The 22,006-nt window shown below is 34.3% G+C and overlaps 1 protein-coding gene across 1 annotated transcript in view; it reads right to left on the minus strand.

Annotated features, from left to right (window-relative positions):
* LOC106638117 (programmed cell death 6-interacting protein-like) overlaps window positions 1–22,006 on the minus strand; it is a 463,402-nt gene that overhangs the window by 166,726 nt on the left and 274,670 nt on the right. The window contains exon 8 of the mRNA XM_089592473.1: window positions 3,535–3,714. Coding sequence (XP_089448599.1) covers window positions 3,535–3,714 — 180 coding nt within the window. The remainder of the gene's footprint in view (window positions 1–3,534; window positions 3,715–22,006) is intronic.

Raw genomic sequence — 22,006 nt, forward strand, 5'->3', positions numbered from 1 at the left:
ATACCTCATAAATCGACAAATAATTTTAAGTCTGAAATTCTTATGACCGTTGGACATATAGTATGAAGGACAATTTTTATTCTCACTTGTATGTTTGTAATTTAATGAGAAATTACCACTCTGCCACAATCGCTTTCGGACTGTCGTCCGTTTTTATTTTTTTAGTACATGGGTATATGTGTAGTTTGTTAAGATAACTACACCAATTAAACCACCCACATAACTACATACCAAGCAAGTACATCTTGAAATGTAAGTTATATATACTAAGAGGCTTCATATTAAAAATTTTAAAGTCAAATGATTAAATGAAGAACAGGAAAGAAATTCATTATACAAAAAGCAGACGGTTTTCTTTTTTTTATGTATTTTTTAAAGTTCTCAGTATGGCGCATTAGCGATCTTAACTGCAGACGAATATGATGGACTCTAATAGCATTTATAGTTACGTATTTTTATACAGCTGCGGCAAGATTAATAAGTCCAAAAATAATAAGAGAAAGTCCAAAGAAATCTAACACATTTACCGATGGCTAATGTATTGTAATTTTTTAATTAAAACTCAAATTTGTACTTCTACTCATACTTACACTTTTTAATTAGAAAAAAGAAAGTTTGACAAGAAGTTTCAGACTCTCATACTTAGTTAATTTTTTATCACATAGATATGGGTATAATTTTCTAAAAAACTGCATACATACATGCATATGACAAAAAAATTGTACATAAAAGAATTAATCATACTATTCCTTTCCTTTTTTTCTTTAACTATGAGCTTTTAAAGCGAAACCTTTAGTATGATTTTCAACTTAGTTTAAACTTGGTTGGTATGCACTAATGCATACATGCATGAATAATTTTATTTTCTTGAAAAAGTACACACATACTAACATATTCAAGAATTAGTAAATTTTTCAGGAGTTTCAACAAGATGATTATTACATACTGGATTTAAGAAAATATGTCAGATATCTAAACTTCCTCGCTCATTTTTTACACTGACTATCTCAATCTGACCCCAGATGCGTATAAGCACGTAAGTATAAATATAAGTCAAATCTATGACAGTTGTGTATAGCTTAGAGGGCTAACTCAACACACTGATAAGTCTAAGTTTGCAATCAAGAGCGAAACAATTTTACTTCTGTCCGATACTATTTCTCTTTTCTTTTCCTTTTGACTCCAAGCTTCCAAAGTGTCGTCTTGAAGTATGATTTCTAATTATAGTTCAACTTTAAAGTAATAGATGTGCTTGTATGCGCAGAATATTATTAAAAAAAAGTATACACATACACAGGCAATAAAAAAATAAAACCGTACTAAAGTCTAAAAGTTATTGTAAGACGGTGCTAATTCTTAATTGGAAATTATACGTATACGTGAAAAAGGAATATAAGATTAATGTGATGATTATCATTGTATAGTGGCTTTTGGTATATGTATGAGATTTTTGGATTTCTTTAATTCCTCTTTTACATCCTAGACTACCTACATAAACCTCACCACAGCAGCATGTAAGCGCTAAAGTGGAGGTATGATCTAAGCCCATCGTATTTCTTTATAGCTAAGATCACCAAAGCTCCACACTGATGAGCTAAAGAGATCAATCGTTTGACAACGTCTCATTTTATCGACAACTTTCTTTGTTTGAAATTGGCTTGAAAATTAATTATTTTAGACAATGGCAAGTTCTTTTATCTCTACAAGTATCAACATATGCGTGTGTATGGTATCCATAGAGATGATTATAGTTGTTGAGAAATTAACATTACTAAACAACACTATTTGGTATGCAAAAAAATTAAATATTTCATCACCCACGTGAAACATCTAGATAAAGGAACACTCAACAATAAGTTTTTTAAGCTTTCTTGATACTTAATACTCTTATACTCTAATAATAGATATCAATTGATAAATTTTAAAAATTGTCACAAGCTATTCTTTTACATGAGAAAATTGCATTTCATACTAAAGTGCAGTATAAAAAGTAAAGGTATCAAGTTATCAAGAAAGTATAAGGAACTTTTTTCTTGTGTGATTTTTTGTGAATAATTATAATTATAAAATGTGTATCTAAATAAATTAAACTAAATTAAGTTCTTGTACATGCACGTCTTTATGAAATCATGTTAATAAAGAAAGCCAGCTTTTACGTTTCTGCGGGCCAGAAGGTTACCGCTGCGTTAGGTAGAATAAACCCTTTTTCTCTACAGTAGTCACGTTGAAACAGTAAAAAATGCCAACGTTGACTTCAACTCAAGTTTTAGTATACATGTGATTGAGGACGTCGTTTACTAAACTTTTGTTGGAATGTAATACATCAATAATCTTTTACAATTTTCATTCTTCTTATTTAAGGATGGAATTTTAAGAATTAATAACTACGACATAAAATCAGGTAATAGGATTCAAAAAGAAAATTCTGATCGAAAGTGCATGCATACTAAGTTTAACAATTGTTTGAAGATTTCTAACGGCATTGATTTAAAATAAAATTATCCTTACACTTGTGCGTACATAAAGTAGTATAAGTTAATTTCTTTTTTTTTCCTTCATAGAAATTATTTTCTTTATGATAACGATTGGTTTCTGAGTAACCAATAGAAAAATTTTTAACGATCAATATTTTAAAAACCAAGTTAATTGAATTCAATTTAGAAATTTAATCAAAAGCTTATTTATAAGCTCTAGTGTATAAAATTGTTATAAAAAAACCGTGAAACGAAACTTTTCTCTTAATTTAGAGATTAAGGTAGTATTAAAATTTTTGAATCCATTTAACCACTTAAATGCATGTGCATGCAAGAACAGTTTTTTTCCATGATACAGAAGTCGTTTCATAACCCGAAACTCTGTTCATACGAGCATGAATCCTGATGAAAAAAAATATTTAAGAAATAAGAGTAAGTCCTGGATTAAGAAGGTTCACTATAATCTTTTAATGAGATGGTGAAGCGGGGTTAGAAGTTAAGAAGAAGGGAAATAAGGGGTGTAAGAACCTTACGACATTACCGATAGAACGTAATATAGTTTATTCCTATGTCGTAAATGCATCAATGTTAGAAGCCTTACGAAAGTTTTTATTTTTATTTTAAAAAATCAAAATTTTTTCTCAATTAGTATGGATACAAATAAAATTCAGAAAATCAAATGAATCCTTAGTATTTGAAGTATAGAAATTTTTTTTTTCGATTTTTAATCTTTACTATTGTAAGTTTTCTTAGGTCATAATAATTTTTCCGTTGTAGCCCGTGTCAAGTTGTTCATTTTTATTTTGGAATACCCATACAACTACATAGCTAAGAACATCGTAAAAACATCCGTTTATTTTTTACAACACATAGAATAAATCACGACTAAATAAGAGCTCTCAACCATTATCGATAATATGTATTAATCCTTCTTATTTAGGTAAAACAGTACAAGAATTCAAACAGCGCTATATTATTGTATTTTAATAAAGACTATAAGAAAAGATTTAGACTTTCCCAAAGAAAATCTATAATTCGAATAAAAATAATGCATACGCACCTTGACTTGGATACTGTATTGTTGCATATGGATTGAAAGTTGAAGGCAAAGGAGTTGTTACAAAATGGGGGTATGATGCTAACTGTGCTGAGCCAAACGGTAAAGGCATACTTCCTTGATTTTGAAGAGGATAAGGTAAATGCATTGGTATCTGTGAGTTTCCTTGTTGAGGTTGAACATCTAAAATCAAAAAAATTATTAGTTAATATATAACCATATGACTAATTATACATATGATTGAACTATATCGCTATAAATGACAGAAAAAGGTACATGGCCCTAAGAATTAGAATACTGTGTATACTGTCGTGATTGACAAAGTTACAACCGTCTCAGATTTTTGGTTAATCGATAATTTACACAGCAGTAATGAGTAAAAACTAGCAAATGAGTAACAATCGGGTCTAGAACTGAGTATGTGCTACGAAGCTCTCAAGTTATAAAAACCATAGCCCAAGAAACTGTGCTACCACGATGATTTTATGTCCACAGTAACACAGCAATGCAAAGACAACTAAAGTACAACCTGAATGAGGACCTCAAATTGCTACAACATAAGCAATTTAAAAAAAAAGTTAGAATCATTAGTACAAAGGATTATTAATCAAATAGTAAAAAAAAGTTTTCGGAAATTTGTAGCAGTTGTTTGTAAAATATAAAGATATGTCAAGTCAAAGTGGCTGAAGTCGAGTAAATTACCAATACAAAAGGTAATTTCGACTGTTTAACAGTTGTATCATTTTGTACTTAAAGTTGAGAAATAGGTTACAATTGCTTTAAAAAATAGTTGGCCCCTTAAGAAACTTCGTAATAATATATCATTTATGTTTTTAAATGGCCATACATTTAACAACTAACAACTCTTTTCAAATCTTGAATCATTAAGTTACAAAAAACCTCTTAAAGTAAGTTTTAATGTATTTCTTAAGAATTATATACAATATAATCAAATTAAAATTTCATCAAGCTGATCTGTACTCCAAAAATATTAAAAGAGTCAGATATAAGGAATCCCGAGACTTGTCTAAAAAAAGTTACAACAGGGTTCAGCAATTTTCGCAGTAAGTCAATAAAAATTAAATTATTTCCAAAACAAATCTTTACTTAAAAAAATTCAAAAAATTTACAATAAAGAAAATTTTTACGAATACTTGAAGATTTTTATAATGTTCAGAAACTTTATTATTTTACAATTTTAACTATAAAACAATTAGTATAAAAACTTATTGTAAAATGGTTTAGCATTTTCTTTGTACATTTTTAATGAAAACTGTCAAATTCGCACAAACCCTGAAAGTAATGATTTATGTAAAATCACATTGAGGCTTTTATTTGATGTCATGGTAACTTTTATCTAACAGTGGTTTCTTATAAAGAATACGAAAAAATTTATTGCTTGCAAAAAATTAAACAAAAACCAACGTTTTCTTATTATTTTGAAAAACTACAATTAAAGACCTAATGCGATCATCTTTAACAGCGTTGAAGCTTAAATAGCTCTTAAAAGATAAATACTTTAAAAATCCTATAGTGATAATGTAGCATTCTTAGTTGTAAAACAAAATATACAAGGAACAGACATAAACATGGGCTACAGTAAGACACAGCTATGTTCTTTATACTGACGTCTGTCTTTAGATATTAAAAAAAAAAAAATTTTCTACACTACTTTGATCTTAAATTTTAGACACACATTTTTGGACATAATTTAAATTAAAACGATAGAAAAAAGTCTAAAAGTTTATGTTACTTCTTGCAGGCTACAAAAATAATAGCAACCAGATGATACAGTGTATAGGAAGTACATTGATAACAATCACCGGTAGAGTAAATTTACTAGATGATATATTTGTAGTGGTTACAGAACCACTTACCATGAGTTAAATATATGTAATATGTAGGCAAAAAAAACTTATTGCTTATAAAGATATGAAAGAAATGCTCAGATCTCGGAAGCAAAGTTAATTAGGTATTTAAGCTGACTACATAAAAAAAAGAACTATTGGCTACCAATGTAAAAAAAAAATGTTTAAATAGATTAAAAGCGAAGTATCAACTAATTTTATATTAAAATGGTGTCTTCTAGCTAAAAAAGTTCAGAAAAATTGTTAGATAATAAAAAAGGTTATTTATTAAAAACGTATTATGTATCATTATTACTGTTATAACTATTATTATTATCCCTTTTTACCACACATCGAGTTTATAGAGTTCTATATTTGTTAAAAAAAAAAAAAAAAAATGATCTACGACCCATGCAAACATACAACCATTTTAATAACTAAACGCGCATGCACTTTTGCACTTTTCGAGGTAATAGAGGTAAAATTTTGTAAAACGGATGCCATTACTAGAAAGCTAAGGAAAAAATATGTAAGAGTATCTGTTTTGATAATTTTTTATTGACGTTTTGAGACCGAAACGACAAGTTGAAAACGTAGTGTTTTACGCTCGCACGGGCCGTCTGCAGCGGCGCTGGGGCAGTTGGCGTGATTTTTCCCTTATATTAAATTTAACAGACTTAGTTTATTCAAGCTTATTAAATACAATATTCTTGAAACATTTTTGTTTTTATTTTTTTATCTATTTATACATCAAACTCTTCTTAAATATTACGTTTGAAGTAAATAACTTTTGTATAGTTAACAATTATGAATAGTATTGTGAAGTAACTGAGTCAAAAAAATTTCTTTTTCGTGAAGTACGCTCTAAACGCTAAAAACTGTCTATTTTAAACGGAGTTTCTTTATTTGAAATGGAGAATTTTCTAAATTCTTTTTGTCATTCAAAATAATTAGTCACCAAGTAATAGCTAAGACGTGATTTTTTGACAATTATTTAACATAATAAATAAAATATCAGTAAATTACGTCACGAGGTCATAATGTGGCTGAAAGGGGCGACATCACGCAGCCATCCATCAGCCACCTAACGTTCAAGTGACTTATACGATTTTTCGTTATCCCGTATAAGAAAGTTTGTTCAATAGGTTGATATAGGTTAAAGTACGGAAAAAGAATCGCTCGGTAAATCGTACTTTGTTTATAAGTAGTGTTCCTATGAACCGAGGTCCTAATGGAGTGCGAACGGATGAACGATAGATAATCGGACGTGCCCAATAACGGGTACGTTTTTTTCGTGATCGATCTTTCGGTCGTTACGATTCTTTCAGCATGTATATCCATGTAAATAGTGAATATAGATATACATTCTTGAGAAATTTAACCGACCGATCGACTACACAAAAAACGAACGCATAATTCAATAGTGAATGATAAAAGAATACATTTTTTTTTACAGTTTCTCAACGTACACTAAAAAAAACTTTCATCAACCGATACTTCATTCATGGATTTCCAGTCCATGTATTAAATATGTGATTTTTCACATAGAGCACAGGACATTCTAGGGAACAGTCAAACATTCATAAAAATTTACTCGCCATCACCTTCTAGTAATTCTGAACTTTCAATAAAAATTATGAAAAAAGCACGTAGTGGTAATTTTGAGTAAACGAACGCAAGAAACGAGAAACAGATCATACCGTAAACGATAAGTATGAGACGGTAAAAACCGGACAACGCTATAGTTAACATAGGTGCAAACTGACTTAACGCAATGACAAAGGTGAATAGCATAAGGCACCGAAAAGACGATGCACACATGCGCCTGGCCGTCACAAAAAAACAACACTTGGCCACCATATATACACAGATGCAAATATCTGTTACAAATTTCAGATATATATATATATATGTATATATAGTCTTATCCTCTTCCTATATTATATAGTCGTAAGAGTTAGAGCTAGGTTTTGCTCCCCCCCGCTCCCCCCCCAAATAAGGGAGTTATTCTTTCATTTTCTTGCGTTTTTCGAGTAATCCTACTTTTTTGATAGCTCCCCCACGCTTCCCCCACCTCCCCCCGCTCCCCCTCAGCTCCCGCCCATTTTCCCCATATCGAATGTAAATTTATTAGTAAAGCCTTGTATATTAACCGTTACAAGTGGTCTAATTTTCACATATAATTTTATTTCGTCATAACAACAAATTTTGTTACAATTATCTAACTTACGATGTTTATTTTGATTACATACTCTAAAATGTCTTTTTAGGTGCTCTGCTTTTAGGGGTAAACGCACCATCTACCGTACAGCCGTAAATTCACTTTATTTTGTCACCATGATTGTAAGACAGTTTGATACTAAATATTAACTCAGTAAATTTTCAATTGTTGTTTAGGATCTCAAGAGAGCACCGAAATTTTTTTGAGGTGTTAGAGCTTGTTAAAATAATTTTATAATAAAAATAGAAAATTAAGTTAACCCTACACAACCTTTTCCACAATTTTGACAAATATTTTTTTGAACGTTTTTTTCATGCCTTTTCAAATGTCTCTGTAAGTGATGATTTCTTTTTAAACTTTTTTCACATTTAATACTCTTAAAAATTTTTTCAATATTTTGGCATTCCTTTGTGTGACGCAAATAGTTTTTCTTGTTTAACATTATAATGCTACACAGATCACATACAAAAAAATTTTTTTTGTGAATTGTTTCGTGCGATGATAGACACTCTTGATTTAAAAATTTTGAGTTACATTTATCACACTGATAAAATTTTTCATCCATGATGGTGTATCTGAAAACATGTAACAAAAAACGGATTGTTCATGATTACATAAATCTGGGTACTAGACGGTACTGAAATTTGCTTTTTTGATGAAAGATAAAATTTGCAAGAGAGTATAAAAATAGTAATGAACTATAGAATAGTTTTTTTGTTACTCTAAAATTTTATTCCAAACAATATTTTTATTTTCAAATTTGTTTTCTGATTCAATTGGAATGAAAATTTTTTTTTGGTTTCAACATCTAGACAGTGCAACATATAATTGCCCATTAGAAAATAATGGTTTTCTAAAGTACAACCCTTAGGCATCAAAACTTTGACCTTAAGAATTATTGATAGCCATAGGAAGAGTTAAGATAAATGGAAATCGTTTTCTGTACAATATAAATGGTAGTGAAGAAGAATTGTTTGTATTGAGTGTTATACTTAGACTAAAGACTTTATTTCCTTTTTTTTTACCTGAGATTATTCCAGCTTCGATGTTGTATGTAAATAATTTTGTAATTCATAATCTCGTACCATTGCAAAGTCCTTCAGATATGTTTAAGTTTCATATTAACATAACAATAGCGTTGATTTTTAAATCTAATTCGTGTGAAAAAAGACTTTCTTTACTACTATTTAAATATTCTGTAAAGAAAATAGTATAAATATTATTGTCTATATTATCTACTCCTTTGTGATTTGCTTTATCGATACTATAGTACGTTACTAATATTCCTACCATACTATTTAAAATTTTTTTGTTTAAAAAGTGAGGGTATTTATTGTGAGATGTTGATATAGCTTTACTTATAAAAGGATCATCATTATTAAAAATTTAAGAACACATATCATTTGTTTTCAATGTCTGAGGAATTATAAAAGTTTTAATGTTGCCTTCTTCTATATCCAGTAGTAATGAAGATAAATTTTTATCAATTAAACGTATATTATTTTTTAAATAGAAAATTTAAAATAAAGGCCAAAAATTAGAAAATTTTATGGTTTCTTGAACAATAGTAATTTTGCTTCCGTTTTTTACTACTGAGAGAATTTGACGAAAGTCTCCACCTAAAATTATTATTTTATTTCCAAAAGGTTTATTACCACTAGATAAATCTTTTTAAGTCCTATCAGCAATTTCTAACGCTTTTTTTGGTACCATAGAAGCTTTATCCAAAGTAATTACTTTTACATTACGTAATTTTTGTTAATCTGGCTCAAACTAGAAGAATGCACTTTCTATAGTGCTTAATTCCAAAGGAAGTCTGAAAGTCCTGTAAGTGGTCATTCCCTTTGAAAGCAGAATAGAAGCAATACCTGTCCAAGCCACTGTAAGAATTTTTTTTCAATTGATACAAAATAATAAATTAATCTTTTGTACAAAAAAGTTTTTCCAGATCTACTAGGACCATCGATGAAAAAAATTTTTTTTTTAATTCTATTATTTCTTGAAAAATTCGACATTCATCACGATTGAGTTGTAAAAATATTTTATAGAATTTATGTTTACAAAATATTCTTTCATCATTGTCAGTATCAATATTTTTTTCATTGTTTCTGTTGGTTCTGGTCAACTGAAATCTTTACAAGACATATTTTCAGAATTAAAAATTTCGTTTGAATGTAAAAGAGCTTTATTTTGATCATATTCACAATTTCCAATGAAAAATTTTTTGTATTTGTTCCAAATAATATTACCAAAAAAATTTTCAGACATAATAAACCATGCGAAAAAATTTCGTAGTTGAAAAGGCAGCATAACGTTACATGCTTCTTCAAAAATTATATTGTTTTGAAAATCGTGTTCTACTAATCCCATAGTAATAGCTGATTTTAGTGAGGGAAAATAAAAAGTGATGGTTAAAAATTCATGTAATTAATTATGATCAATATACATTTATTACATATATAAATTTTAAGTAACAATTATTATAATTCGGGTATTTTTCCATACTTCATAAATCTAATTTGCAATTACGGGGGTTGGTGCGCAGAGCGCGCAGGGGGCATATATAGTTATAAAAGCTTAGAAATATCTATTGACACATACAGGATAGACATCTTATTTAAAAAAGGGAGCCACTAGAAAAAATAATAAAGCTCACCAACAAAAATTCAAGGGCACATCTCTCTGTGTATATAAACTTTACCACTTTTATTTGAAATTAGCAGCTTGTTCTTTACATTTCTTTAAAAACAGACCAGTAATCATACCCCAGCGTAGATAACTTATTCCCAAGTATTTTCGAAAAATGCCATAGTCTTCCGAATTCTGTAAAATATACTTCATCATATTATTTTTATACTAACAATTAATTTTATCATTTTTTAAGGCCTTAAAAAATATTAATACAAACCTTTTTTTGAAAAAATTACACTTATAACACAATAAAAGGGGGAGTTGGCGCACGGAGCGCGCAGGGGGTCGGAGCCCCACTAGTATATATATATATATATATATATATATATATATATATATAAATGTGTGTGTGTGTGTATGTGTGTGTGTTCAGTGTACACTTGAGAGCACGGACGTCATAGAAACGCCTCGCTCAATGAACGAAAAAAAGTCCCCCAGCCTTACGTTTGTCACTGTACGTCTCACTAAACGAACGTTAACAACAAATTTTGCTGTCAAGGATAACGAAAAAATATTTGTTCAGTGGATGTAAATTTTCATGAGTTGTCATTAGGGATTCAAGAAGAAAATTAAATCGTTTCAGATCCTTAGGAGTTAGATAACAAATGATGTATCGACGCTTTGGACGAAGACGATGCACACATTGGCCCTAGACGAAAACTATGCCCTATCGAAGACCCGAGCGAAGATTATGCCCTTTTTTCTAGTCTAGACGAAAACTATGCCTTTTTTTCGAGTCCGGATATGTTAAAAAATATGAAGCAGAAAGGGGTTAGTTGAGAAAGTCATACTAACTATAGTTACTGACTGCACTCATTACATAAACAAAAAGTTTTTATTTAAATGAGCAAAATTACATTAACTAACTAGAGGCAATCAATTTAGCAGGCTCAGCTTAAAGGGCACTAGAGAAGAGCCCTATCCCCCAGTTAACAGTAGGGTATGTATCTGTGTGTATCTTTTTCGTATATGACAGTACATATATAGGTATACTTTCTGTTCCTAAGTGCAATAATCTTATAAATTATATCTCTATCACACACTCTGGGCTGAGCTCGCCAACCTAATTGCCCTATAGCAAATATCATGAACTTACAAAGGTGCTAATAAGTTTGAGAATAAGATTTATAAAAATTTTCAGCCAGAGTATTAAATATAATTTGTAAGGGTCTTCTAGCTTATAACTAACATAAAAAAAATTTAATGAATGATTATGTTATAAAGAAATTTAAGAAAAACTAAAAACTAAGGTATTTTTTACAAAATGTACATTACAATTCAGGTAATTCACCATTATAACCTTATGTTTTATACAAAAATCAATTCTTCAGTTTTAGCGTGTGCTACTAATGAATCGCAAGTACAAAATTTTGATAATGAAAGTTTCTTTATTGTCTGTCTGACAATTCTATGTCGCGTTATAATGATGTTAAACTCAAAATGGCATGATCATACAGAATGAAGATAATAGTAATCATTGAAAGAATAATGTTTTATAAAGAAAACTTCTGTTTTGAACGTTAATTTCAATTACGAAGTCTATTTCTACCTTAGAAAAATAAAGTGAAATTCATTTAATAAGCGATGATTTAGAAGTAATAAAACACGATTTTTAATAGTAATACTTATCTTATCGAGCATTAATATCTATTTGTATCGAAGTCTAAATAAATCGCTACAGAAAACAAAGCTAATATTTAATACATAAACACAAAAATTATCATCAGACAGTTTTATTTAATTGTATAGTTACGTACTGAAGTAAAAGAATACGAGGGCTGAAAAGCTATGCATATTTGTCGTAAGTTGCAAACAGAATCAATGATTTAGAAATAAAAAGTTTACCACGTATGTGGTTTCCTTATTTATTAATAAAACCTTAAGAAAACTTATAAATTTTATTGTATGATGTAAAAAAACCAATCATTAATGTTGAATTGTAATAAATTTATTGCTTTTATGTTAACTTTCGGTCTATATTAGTAAAACTAATAACGAAATTATTGTTAACATTGATTTTTTTTTATCGAATAGTAATCTCTTACATGAAATATAACTATATTATAATGACACAAGTTTATGGAGAAAATAAGTAAATGAGAAAAAAATCACTTAACTCTCCAACTTTCTCAATACAAGTTATAAGAAGTTTAAACTAGACTTGTCCATATATATACTCATAGGGCTTTATCTCCCTTCGCGTTCCAGCCATACCTCATAAGTAGTGGAGAAATTTTGTTTGTTTAATAACTTATATTAAATACATGAGTTTTGGTTAGCACAAATTTTCTTATTCCTTTTTTGAACATAACAAGTAAAAACGACGGTGGGTTGAGGAAATAAAATTTTTGGGTCAAGAGAAGGAGAGTGAGAAGGATTTTTCTTTTTCTTTTGTGGGGGACTAACTAAAAAAGCGTGGGAGAGCGTAGAGTAGCGTGGGTAAGCATAAGAAAGAAAACTAACTGCCCTACACAACGTAATTACGTAATATAAAGACATTATATACATTTTTTCATTGCTTTTTCCAAAACAATGAGACAATATGTAGAGGTTTTTACGGGGCAGATAGTGCGAGAGAAAAATAAATTTAGTAGAAAGCATGAGGGAAAGCATATAAGAGTATAGAAGAGCGTGAGAGAGAAATAAAGAATTTTTTTAAGTTATACTTCTATTGGCGTATTATGAGTAAGGGTATATCAACGATTTCGGATTTTAACCTTGAATAAAAGTGTGACAGACGTGGATTATGCTTGATTCTCCCCCTTCACCTCGTCCCCCGTGACGTACTTCCAATTGTCTCTACAGCATATGACGCCACATTACCACGGCACACATTTTGAACTTCCTGAATTTTTTTTTTTTTTTAGCCAATTCTTCAATGAACAGTTTCAAAAACAGAAAAAAAAACAGTTTCCAAAGAGATTCAAACCCTTCCTTAGCCGCTCCTCAACTTCCGCTCATTTTAATAATACCTCTTGGCCCTCTCTAGCCTCTTTCAATATTGATATAAACGATTTTAGTTTGCCCCTTCTTCGGATAAAAATTATTTTTCATTTAGTACATCAAGATCTTACTTATGATTCAAGCTTATTTCAAAGATTATGGTTTCTTCATAATTTTAAAGTTAGTACAATAATTTTAGAATTTGCTTCTTTTAAAAGAAATTTACCCTACTTACGAATAAAGAAAATATTAAAGGATAAAACTTAATAGAAATGTAATAATTTATCCATAGAATTTCGCATCAATAAGGCAATATCAAAAAAAGATAAGAGCTTTAAAAATTAAGAAATTAACTATTAATTCAAAGAATAAGATTAAAAATTAAAACTTAATGAATATTAACAAATATATAAAATAGACATTACTAAAAAAATGATGATTAATTTAAAAAAAACATTGCTTAATGAAAAATTAATCAATGGATACAATTTATAACTAAACCAAGTTTAATAAGGATCAGTAAATAAATATATGAATTTAATATAATTTTTTTCTATTTTAGCTGAATAGTTTTAAGAATTACTGATTAAAATTCAATAAAAATAAAAATTTGCTTTTTTGACATATGCGTTTTGGCTGCAAGATGCAGCTAGGAGAGGCCGGCTGGCAAAGCGAGGGGAAGTAAAATTAAAAATTTACTTATATTACTCATTTTCGTAATAACATAATTCTTTAATTGCTGGTTTTCTTTATAAAAACAAGCCCATAGAAGTGTAACATAAAAAAGTTTAAAACCTTCATTATTTAAATAAAAATCTCCTGTTAAATGATTCTTATAATTTTTTTTATTTAAATACTAAAAAAAAGTGGTTTGAACTAATAATAAGCAATATGGTACTAGCCTCTCTAAGAGTATTATCAAACCTTAAAATCATGTCTTCGAGACACAGCACGACAGCATTGTTTTGAGGTTCCATAAGTCATGCGTTTTTAAAGTTTTACATAATGTTGCTTCTTATACTTGTAATACTTATTTTTTTATAAATTAAATAAAAATTGATTAATATCATTTTTTAGTAGGAGAATTACAATTGCTCTTTACTGTCCCAATCAATAAGTTTTTACTTCATTATTAAAAACAAAGTTAACTTTACAGTTTTGCCAGATAAGAAAGTGTAAGTACCCTTGAAACTTCTTGTTTTTGCGTAAAAAGAATTTTTATTAAAACAAATTGCGATGGTGGACCTCAGCGTCAAGGGTGTATGTATGTATGGGCGTATCAAAGTTTCTTTACTAACTCATGCAGTTTTTGTTGTTAAGGGCTGAAATTAGATACAGAACTTCGTTTTTTTTCTCCAACGTTATGTTGTAAAATGAGCAAGGTTCCCTGTTTTATAAAAAATTAGCAATCATTTTAAGATGGTACTTTTAGTGAAGAAAACAGTTTTTCAGTTATAACTTTGTTACATAATTTTTTCAAAGTTTCTTGTAGAAGACACAATGGCATATATAACTAAAATGCAACCCTTTTGTGTTTCATATTGTGATTGAGGATGTTACCCTGTACAGGATTGGGCCCGGGAGGCAGTGCTCCTGCACTGTTGTTGCGCCGGATCGGAAGGACGGACAAGAGATGACGAGAACTTTTGGGATTGTAGTGTACGCGGGTAAATATAAAGGCTACTTCCTTTTATTGAGTCAGCTTTAATATTCGTTCGGAACTTAACACTCGCGTACATTGACTTTCTTACATAGGAGGGAGAAGAGACGCAGTGCAGCGTGACTGGTTCTTACTCCCTCAAGTGTTGCAGAGCAGTTGCAGACTGACTTGGCGGAGCGATGATAAGCCGGAGAGAGCACGGAGCTCAGTCTTACCCTCTCTTTCTAGGGCGGCGCATGCGCTTTTCACTCAGAGCACACACGTGGAGCACTCGGCTGAAAACCCTTTTGACACACATACACGCACACAAATGACATCAAGCACATGATGTCATACATACTCCCCGAGTTGATGTACAGAAAGTAGATTGAATGAACATCAAGAAAAATATGAAAATTAGGTCCTTCAACAGGTATAAAAACTAGCTCAGAGACAATATCAATCAAAGCAATGGCAAACAATAGAAAAGATAACTGTGGAGCGCTTTCCACTTACAATAAATCAAATTATTGGTACAATTTTGTATAACGGTATTTTTTTCTTAATTTCTTTAAATTGGTACAATGAGTGTTACCAGAAACAAAGCAAATAGGAAAATTATAAATTATAAAGCGAAAAAATGTGCGATTTTTTTGAATTAATTCTAAGTGTTATTATATTTATAAACTATACAATAAGAGAGGCGGTGAGGTTGGACCGCGAAAATAGTTATACCATCTCTCAAATAATTACTTCATTACTTAACGTGTGCCCGTTGATTCGATCTCGGAAACGGTACGTAGCAAAATTATCTTATGAATCGGTCTGGTTAAGATAGTACTTTGAGTTTTAACCTTTATGACTCGCACCAGCGCCTTTGGATCGTCAAAAGCATCTTCGACTCTCCCGAGAGGCCACTTGCCAGGAGGAGTGTTCTCGTTTTTAATGAATACTAGATCCCCTACCTGTAACGACCGTTGGGGAGGGACCCATTTTTCACGAGTTTGGAGAGAGCTAAGATACTCTGCTGACCACCTGCGCCAAAAACATTGTAAGGCTCGGGACAGTAGCTTCCACCGTTGTAAAGGCGAGATTTTCTTGGAAGTTAAGTCAGGCTCTGGTGTCCAGTAAGAAGATTTGAACATTAAAAAGTGAGAAGGAGTTAGTGGACTTAAATCGGAGGGATCGTCTGTCAAGGGTGCCAAGGGCCTCGAGTTAAGGCATGACTCGATCCTACATAACAACGTGAAAAATTCGACGAAGGTAAGGACTTGGTTTCCGATGACTCTCTTAAGGTGGAATTTCGTCGATTTGACTGCAGCCTCCCATAAACCACCAAAATGGGGGGCTGAAGGGGGGTTGAAGTGCCATTGCGTGCCAAGGGTGCAGAGGGCATCGGCAAAGGAGACGTTTTTATGACGATCCATCAACATTTTGCTCAACTCCCGATCAGCCCCCACAAAGTTAGTGCTTGATCACTATAGAGATCGGAGCACTGGCCGCGACGAGACGTGAAACGTAGGAAGGCCACTATGAAAGAGTCGGCAGTGTAGTCCTCGACGACCTCCAGATGTACAGCTCTCGTGACCATACAAATAAAGACCGCAACGTAGCCCTTAAGGGTGCCTCTCCCGCGGTGCTTTGCTAAACGAACAGGAAAAGAACCGGCGTAATCCACACCAGTTCTTAGAAATGCTGGTGAGGGAGTTACTCTTGCAGCTGGCAGATCTGCCATCAACTACGTTTGTGACTGTGCAGCATACCGGCGACAGGTCAAGCAGTGAGACAGCACAGAACTTTCAATCTGACGACCATTTAGTACCTAGTACTTTCGACGAAGAGCGGTCAAAGTTATTTGGGTACCACCGTGAAGAGTAAGAAGATGATAGCGTTTAACAAGTAACAGGGTGAGAGAATCTCTACCAAACAAGATTAGTGGGTGTTTCGCGTCAGAGTCGAGCAAAGCGTTACTTAGCCTACCTCCAACTTGTAACAATCCATCAGAGAGAAAAGGAGCGAGCTTACGCAAACGGCTCGAGGCAGGAAGATGCTCCTGTTGACTAATGGGCAGATTAGCGTTGCGTTTCCAGACAGTAATGTCATGAGCAAACTGACGCTGTTGATGATCAAAGATCAAAAGCAGAGATCTCGATTCTAACTCAATGGTAGTCAAGCTTGAATAAATGTATCGAGCAAAAGCTTCACGTTTGATGAAACTCAGGTCAGTGGACTGTATAGATGTAGTTAAGGATGACTGCCTCAGTCTACCAAGACATCGATAAGCGAAACGCAGGACGTAAGCCGTGACCCGTGTTAACCTGAACCAATGAGAGCAACGGCTAAGGAGCGAGGTAACGAAGGAGTCAGGCTCCTTTTCTGAACAACTTGCTACGAGGTTGAATGAGAGAGACGGCTCGATGACTTCAAGTTTCAGGTCAGGGTACTGGGGATCAGTCTCATGCAACACGTCTGGGCCATGAAACCACAACTGCTTGGCAATTAGCTGACTAGGGAGAATGCCTCTAGAAGCCAGATCAGCTGTGTTCTGTTTTGAGGAGATGTGATGCCATTTAACGCTCGGCATCAAGTGGTGGATGTCTGAACATCTGTTGGCTACGAAGACCGGCCACTTTGACGGCGGAGCGTTAAGCCAGTGGAGGACATGAAGAGAATCCGTCCACAGATGGATGGGAACTCCATCACAAGGACAGCTATCAGTAAAGTGTCTTACAACTTTAGCCAGTAGATGTGCACCGCACAACTCAAGCCAAGGAATGCTCAGCACCTTAAGGGGGGCAACTCGGGTCTTGGCTATTTGGAGCGACACGTAAACATCATTTTCTACAACCACGCGGGTGTAGACGACAGCGGCGTAGGCTGACTTAGACGCATCAGCGAATCCATGGATCTCCAACCGGATACTAGGGAAATGAAAATTCCAACGGGGAATCCTCACTTGATTGAGTTGAGGAATCTCACTCAACCACCTGACCCAAGGTTCAACAACTGAGTCTGGAAGGGGCGTGTCCCACGAAATTTTAAGTAACCACAGTGATTGTAGCAACATCTTTGGAACTATTATCACCAATGAGAACCAGCCCAAAGGATCGAAGAACCGGGCAGTCTGGGCGAACAAGGTTCTCTTGGTCCAGAGGTTAGGAAACTCATCAACCGTGAATTTGAAAGCAAATTCATCAGTCTGGGGGTCCCATGACAATCCAAGGACTGAAATGGCTTCTGGATTTTCTTGCAAAGTCTTTGGCTGGTCGACTCGATGGTCAAGAGGGATGCTAGCTAAAGCCTGCAGCGAGTTAGAGGACCATTTGCGAAGAGGAAATCGACCTAACTGTGCCAGTTCCGTGAGTTCCTCACATTTTATTGAGGCCTCCTCCAACGAATGACTGCCTGACAAACAGTCATCTACGTAGAATTCTTCGCGGAAAATCCTGGAAGCTCTAGGATGCGATTCAGCATGCTCAGAAGCAAGTTGGAGTAAGACACGAGTCGCCAGGAACGGAGAACACGCGAGACCATAAGTGACGGTAGTAAGGAAGTAAGTTTTAATCGGGGAAGAGACTTCAGGTCTCCAAAGGATCGTTTGAAAAGTTTGATCGTCTGGATGAACTGGAATCTGCCAGAACATCTTTTCTACGTCGGTGGTAAAGGCAAACTTATAAAACCGCCACCTGAGAATCAGCTCGAAAAGAGTTAACAGGAGATTTGGACCTGTGTGGAGTAAGGAGTTCAAAGTCAGACCACCTCTGTTCCTAGCAGAGCTATTAAAGACAATTCGCAGCTTAGGAGTTGGCGTATTGGTCTTCAAAACTCCATGATGAGGAAGAAAACACTTCGCTAGGCTCGAATTCGATACTTCGCGCATGTGACCAAGAGCCAGGTACTCAGCCATAAAGGTCTTGTATGACTCGAACAGGTGAGGGTTATTCCTAAACCTTTTCTCTTGTTGGCGAAACATGGAGAGCGCCGTGTTATAAGAGCATTCCCGAAGGGAAATAGCGTCGGCGACTTGACCTTTAAACGGAAGTCTGACCACAAATCGACCGTCCGAGTATCGCGAGTGCGTGTGAACAAAATGTTCCTCGCGATGAAGATCCTCTCCCTTGAGCTCTGGTATGAAAAGGGATTCTTCGATTAACCAAAATCGTTGCACTATTTCAATTAGATCAAGGTGTTTAGAGATGTGCATTACGGTAACCTCTTCGGGTCGGGCAGTGATTATGTGATTTTCCCGCTTCGCAGAAGGGACATTTTCTGGTGGATGTGGCACAGGTTCGGACAGTAACCATCCGATGCTGGATGCGGAGGCTATAGGTTGATTTGCAGGGCCCCGTCGAATCGAGTTTTGAATAACATGAGCATGGACCGAGGCTCCGAGCAGAACGTCTATTTTATCTAAAGCGTATTGGTCAGGATCTGCAAGTTGGAGTCCTTGAATGTGAGGTAGTGTTAGTAAGCTCCTTGAAATTGGAGACTTATAAGAAGAAATTTTTGGAACTACTAGGACCTCGGTATCACACTTAAAACTCGATTCGAAGTGAGGTTGGAAAGTTATGTAGGTTCTCTTCCGAACAGAGGTCGTAGAAGAATCACCTACACCCGTCAACGAAATACTAGCTGGGTGAGTTTTGAGACTCAACGTATCGCAAAGCGAGCGAGTTATTAAGGAACTTTGAGAGCCCTGATCAACTAATGCTCTTACTAAAATTTTCTGACCATGGTGACCACGAACATAAATTCGAGCGGTAGCTAACAGAACTTTGGGTCCCGAGGGGAAACTAGGGCTAAGGCACAAGCTAGCGGTAGCGCAAAGGTTTTGGTCGGACTGAGACCCTTGATGCTTGTCAGGATCTCCCTCTTAACTATCTGTAGATTTGCCTGACAAGTTTGGACATTTCGCGGGAGTAGACTTAACCTCTTCCTTGTGCAACATGGTGTGGTGCTTCCGGTAGCAAACTGAACATGAGAACTTACTTTTGCACTGCCTAACAAAATGTTGCCCAAGACAGTTGAGACAAAGTTGTCTATCGTTAATGATCTGCCTCCTCTCATCGAGCGATTTATTACGAAAAGACTGACAAGAGTGCAAGCGATGGGACTTACCACAAAGAAAGCAGCTAGGAGATCCTGAATCATCAGGAGATGCAGTGCTCTGATGTACAAACGAAGATTTCTGTTTGGATTTCAAAGAGTCAAGTTGTTGGCCTGGGTTAGGCTTCCGTTAAGTCGACTCTAACGTTTCTAATGTAATGATTTGTGCAGCGATGAACTCACGTAAACGATCAAGAGTCGGAGGTTCATCACTACTACCTAGATGCTTCTGATAATCTCTATTGGCAAAATTATTAAACCTACTAACGATGAGAGCAATGAGAACGTCTTCACTTCCGTTTTCTCTACCCAAAGCGACGAGAGAATCTAGGGGACCTAACATTTCCTTCCTTAGATAAGCGCTTCATTTCCGCACAGGAGTTAGATTTCATATTTGAGCAACTAAGAATCGTACCCGTGTATGTAGTAACCAAGCGCCACTTATTGTCATAATACCTGACAAGAGCGTCCCAGGCCTGTGCGTAAATTTCATCCGAGAGGGGAATATTTTTTATCAGGTCGGCTGCTTCTCCGGTCACATGGGTTCGCAGGTGCTGGTACTTAATAATAGTAGGGAGCTCGGTTTTTTGGTGAACTAAAGGCTTAAAAACGTCGCGAAAGCTTTCCCATGCCTCAAAATTGCCTGAAAACGTAGGAATGTTAACAGAGGGTAACGAAGACAGACTATGTAGAGCTAAGGTGGAAGCTGAGCCGGGGATCACGGTCGGCGAGGTCGGAGGGTCGAACTTAGACGTATAATCCTCGAAGTCACCTGCGACTGAGCAATAGATCTCTTCAAACAAATCAATCAAGTTTTCTTTATATATGTAAGTTTCAAGTTGCTTTAAACGTAACACTTCGGACGGTTAGGAGTGGTGTTAAATGGCACAAAATCAGACACAAGTTGATGCAGAAAGAAATATAACTGGAATTTTAATAACAATAGTAATTGTAAATAACAATACACAATATTAAAACTAAAACAATGTTACAATGTTGATTACCTGAATCAACAATTATGTCGCTTTAGGTGTTACAAGCTTACATTAACAACTTTACATTACACAACAATTATACAATACAGTTTTATATTTGGTGCGAACACATTGAGCGCTTGTAGCTAACTGACTAGAGTACGTGGACAACGAGAGCCGAGGGTGGTGATGACGGTTGAGCTGTGTGCTTTCATAATGACTTATGAGAATCATGAGTCGCACCAGCGGCTAAGTTTTTAAGTGTTAAATACAACAAACTTACATATATTCATGTCCACTGGGTTCCTCATTAAGATTTAAAATTTGATCATGAATCATTAACATTTAATCGTACGAATTCTTAATCACCTTACTCCGAGTCTTGCATTGACCCCGAGTCATTTTCGCTTTTCCTAAGTTTCGAAAATTAGCGCAGGTATTTTTTATTTTGTTGTAGAGCGCTAGCTGCTGTGCGTAAAGGGTTTCTAAATCAGCCATTTCAAAGGAAATTAAGTAAGGACAGCGTTTCTGAGATTGAATGAGGAAGCACGAACAAATACGGGTGACGCGAACAAACGCAAATTAGTGCTCCACGTGACAGCGCTTCTCGTTACAATCAATACCGACAATACAGTACCACGAAAACAATCCTAGCATGTAACTCGCGAATAATAATCAGACCGCAACTGTTAGAGCCGGTTGAATTTAATTCGATTAACAATAGCGAAGAATTCAATAGTACTTAATAGTAGATAAATTTTTAAGAACGCTAACACAAACGCAATTATGTAAATGAACCTGATTGACGATCAGCTGTTTAGTGAAGCTCGTTGAGTAGAAGCACGAAGCTTGGAAAGCTCGCGGCAGCAGCGATCATCATGCACACGGCCCGTGTCAACAGCAAGCAGTAGTGAGCGACGTTGGCAGCAAGTAGTGGTGCGTAGCGTCGTCCCACGTAGCTGATCTGTAGTCTGCAAAGGAGCAGGAGCAAGCAGCAGTGGCAGCTCTTCAAAGGGACATGCGCGCACAGCGGCGCAGTAGCAACAACGCTGAT

This window comes from Copidosoma floridanum, unplaced genomic scaffold (assembly GCF_036245765.1).
Source record: "Copidosoma floridanum isolate Cflo_tuat_1 unplaced genomic scaffold, Cflo_Japanese_pri ptg000017l, whole genome shotgun sequence".
Classification (NCBI taxonomy): domain Eukaryota; kingdom Metazoa; phylum Arthropoda; class Insecta; order Hymenoptera; family Encyrtidae; genus Copidosoma; species Copidosoma floridanum.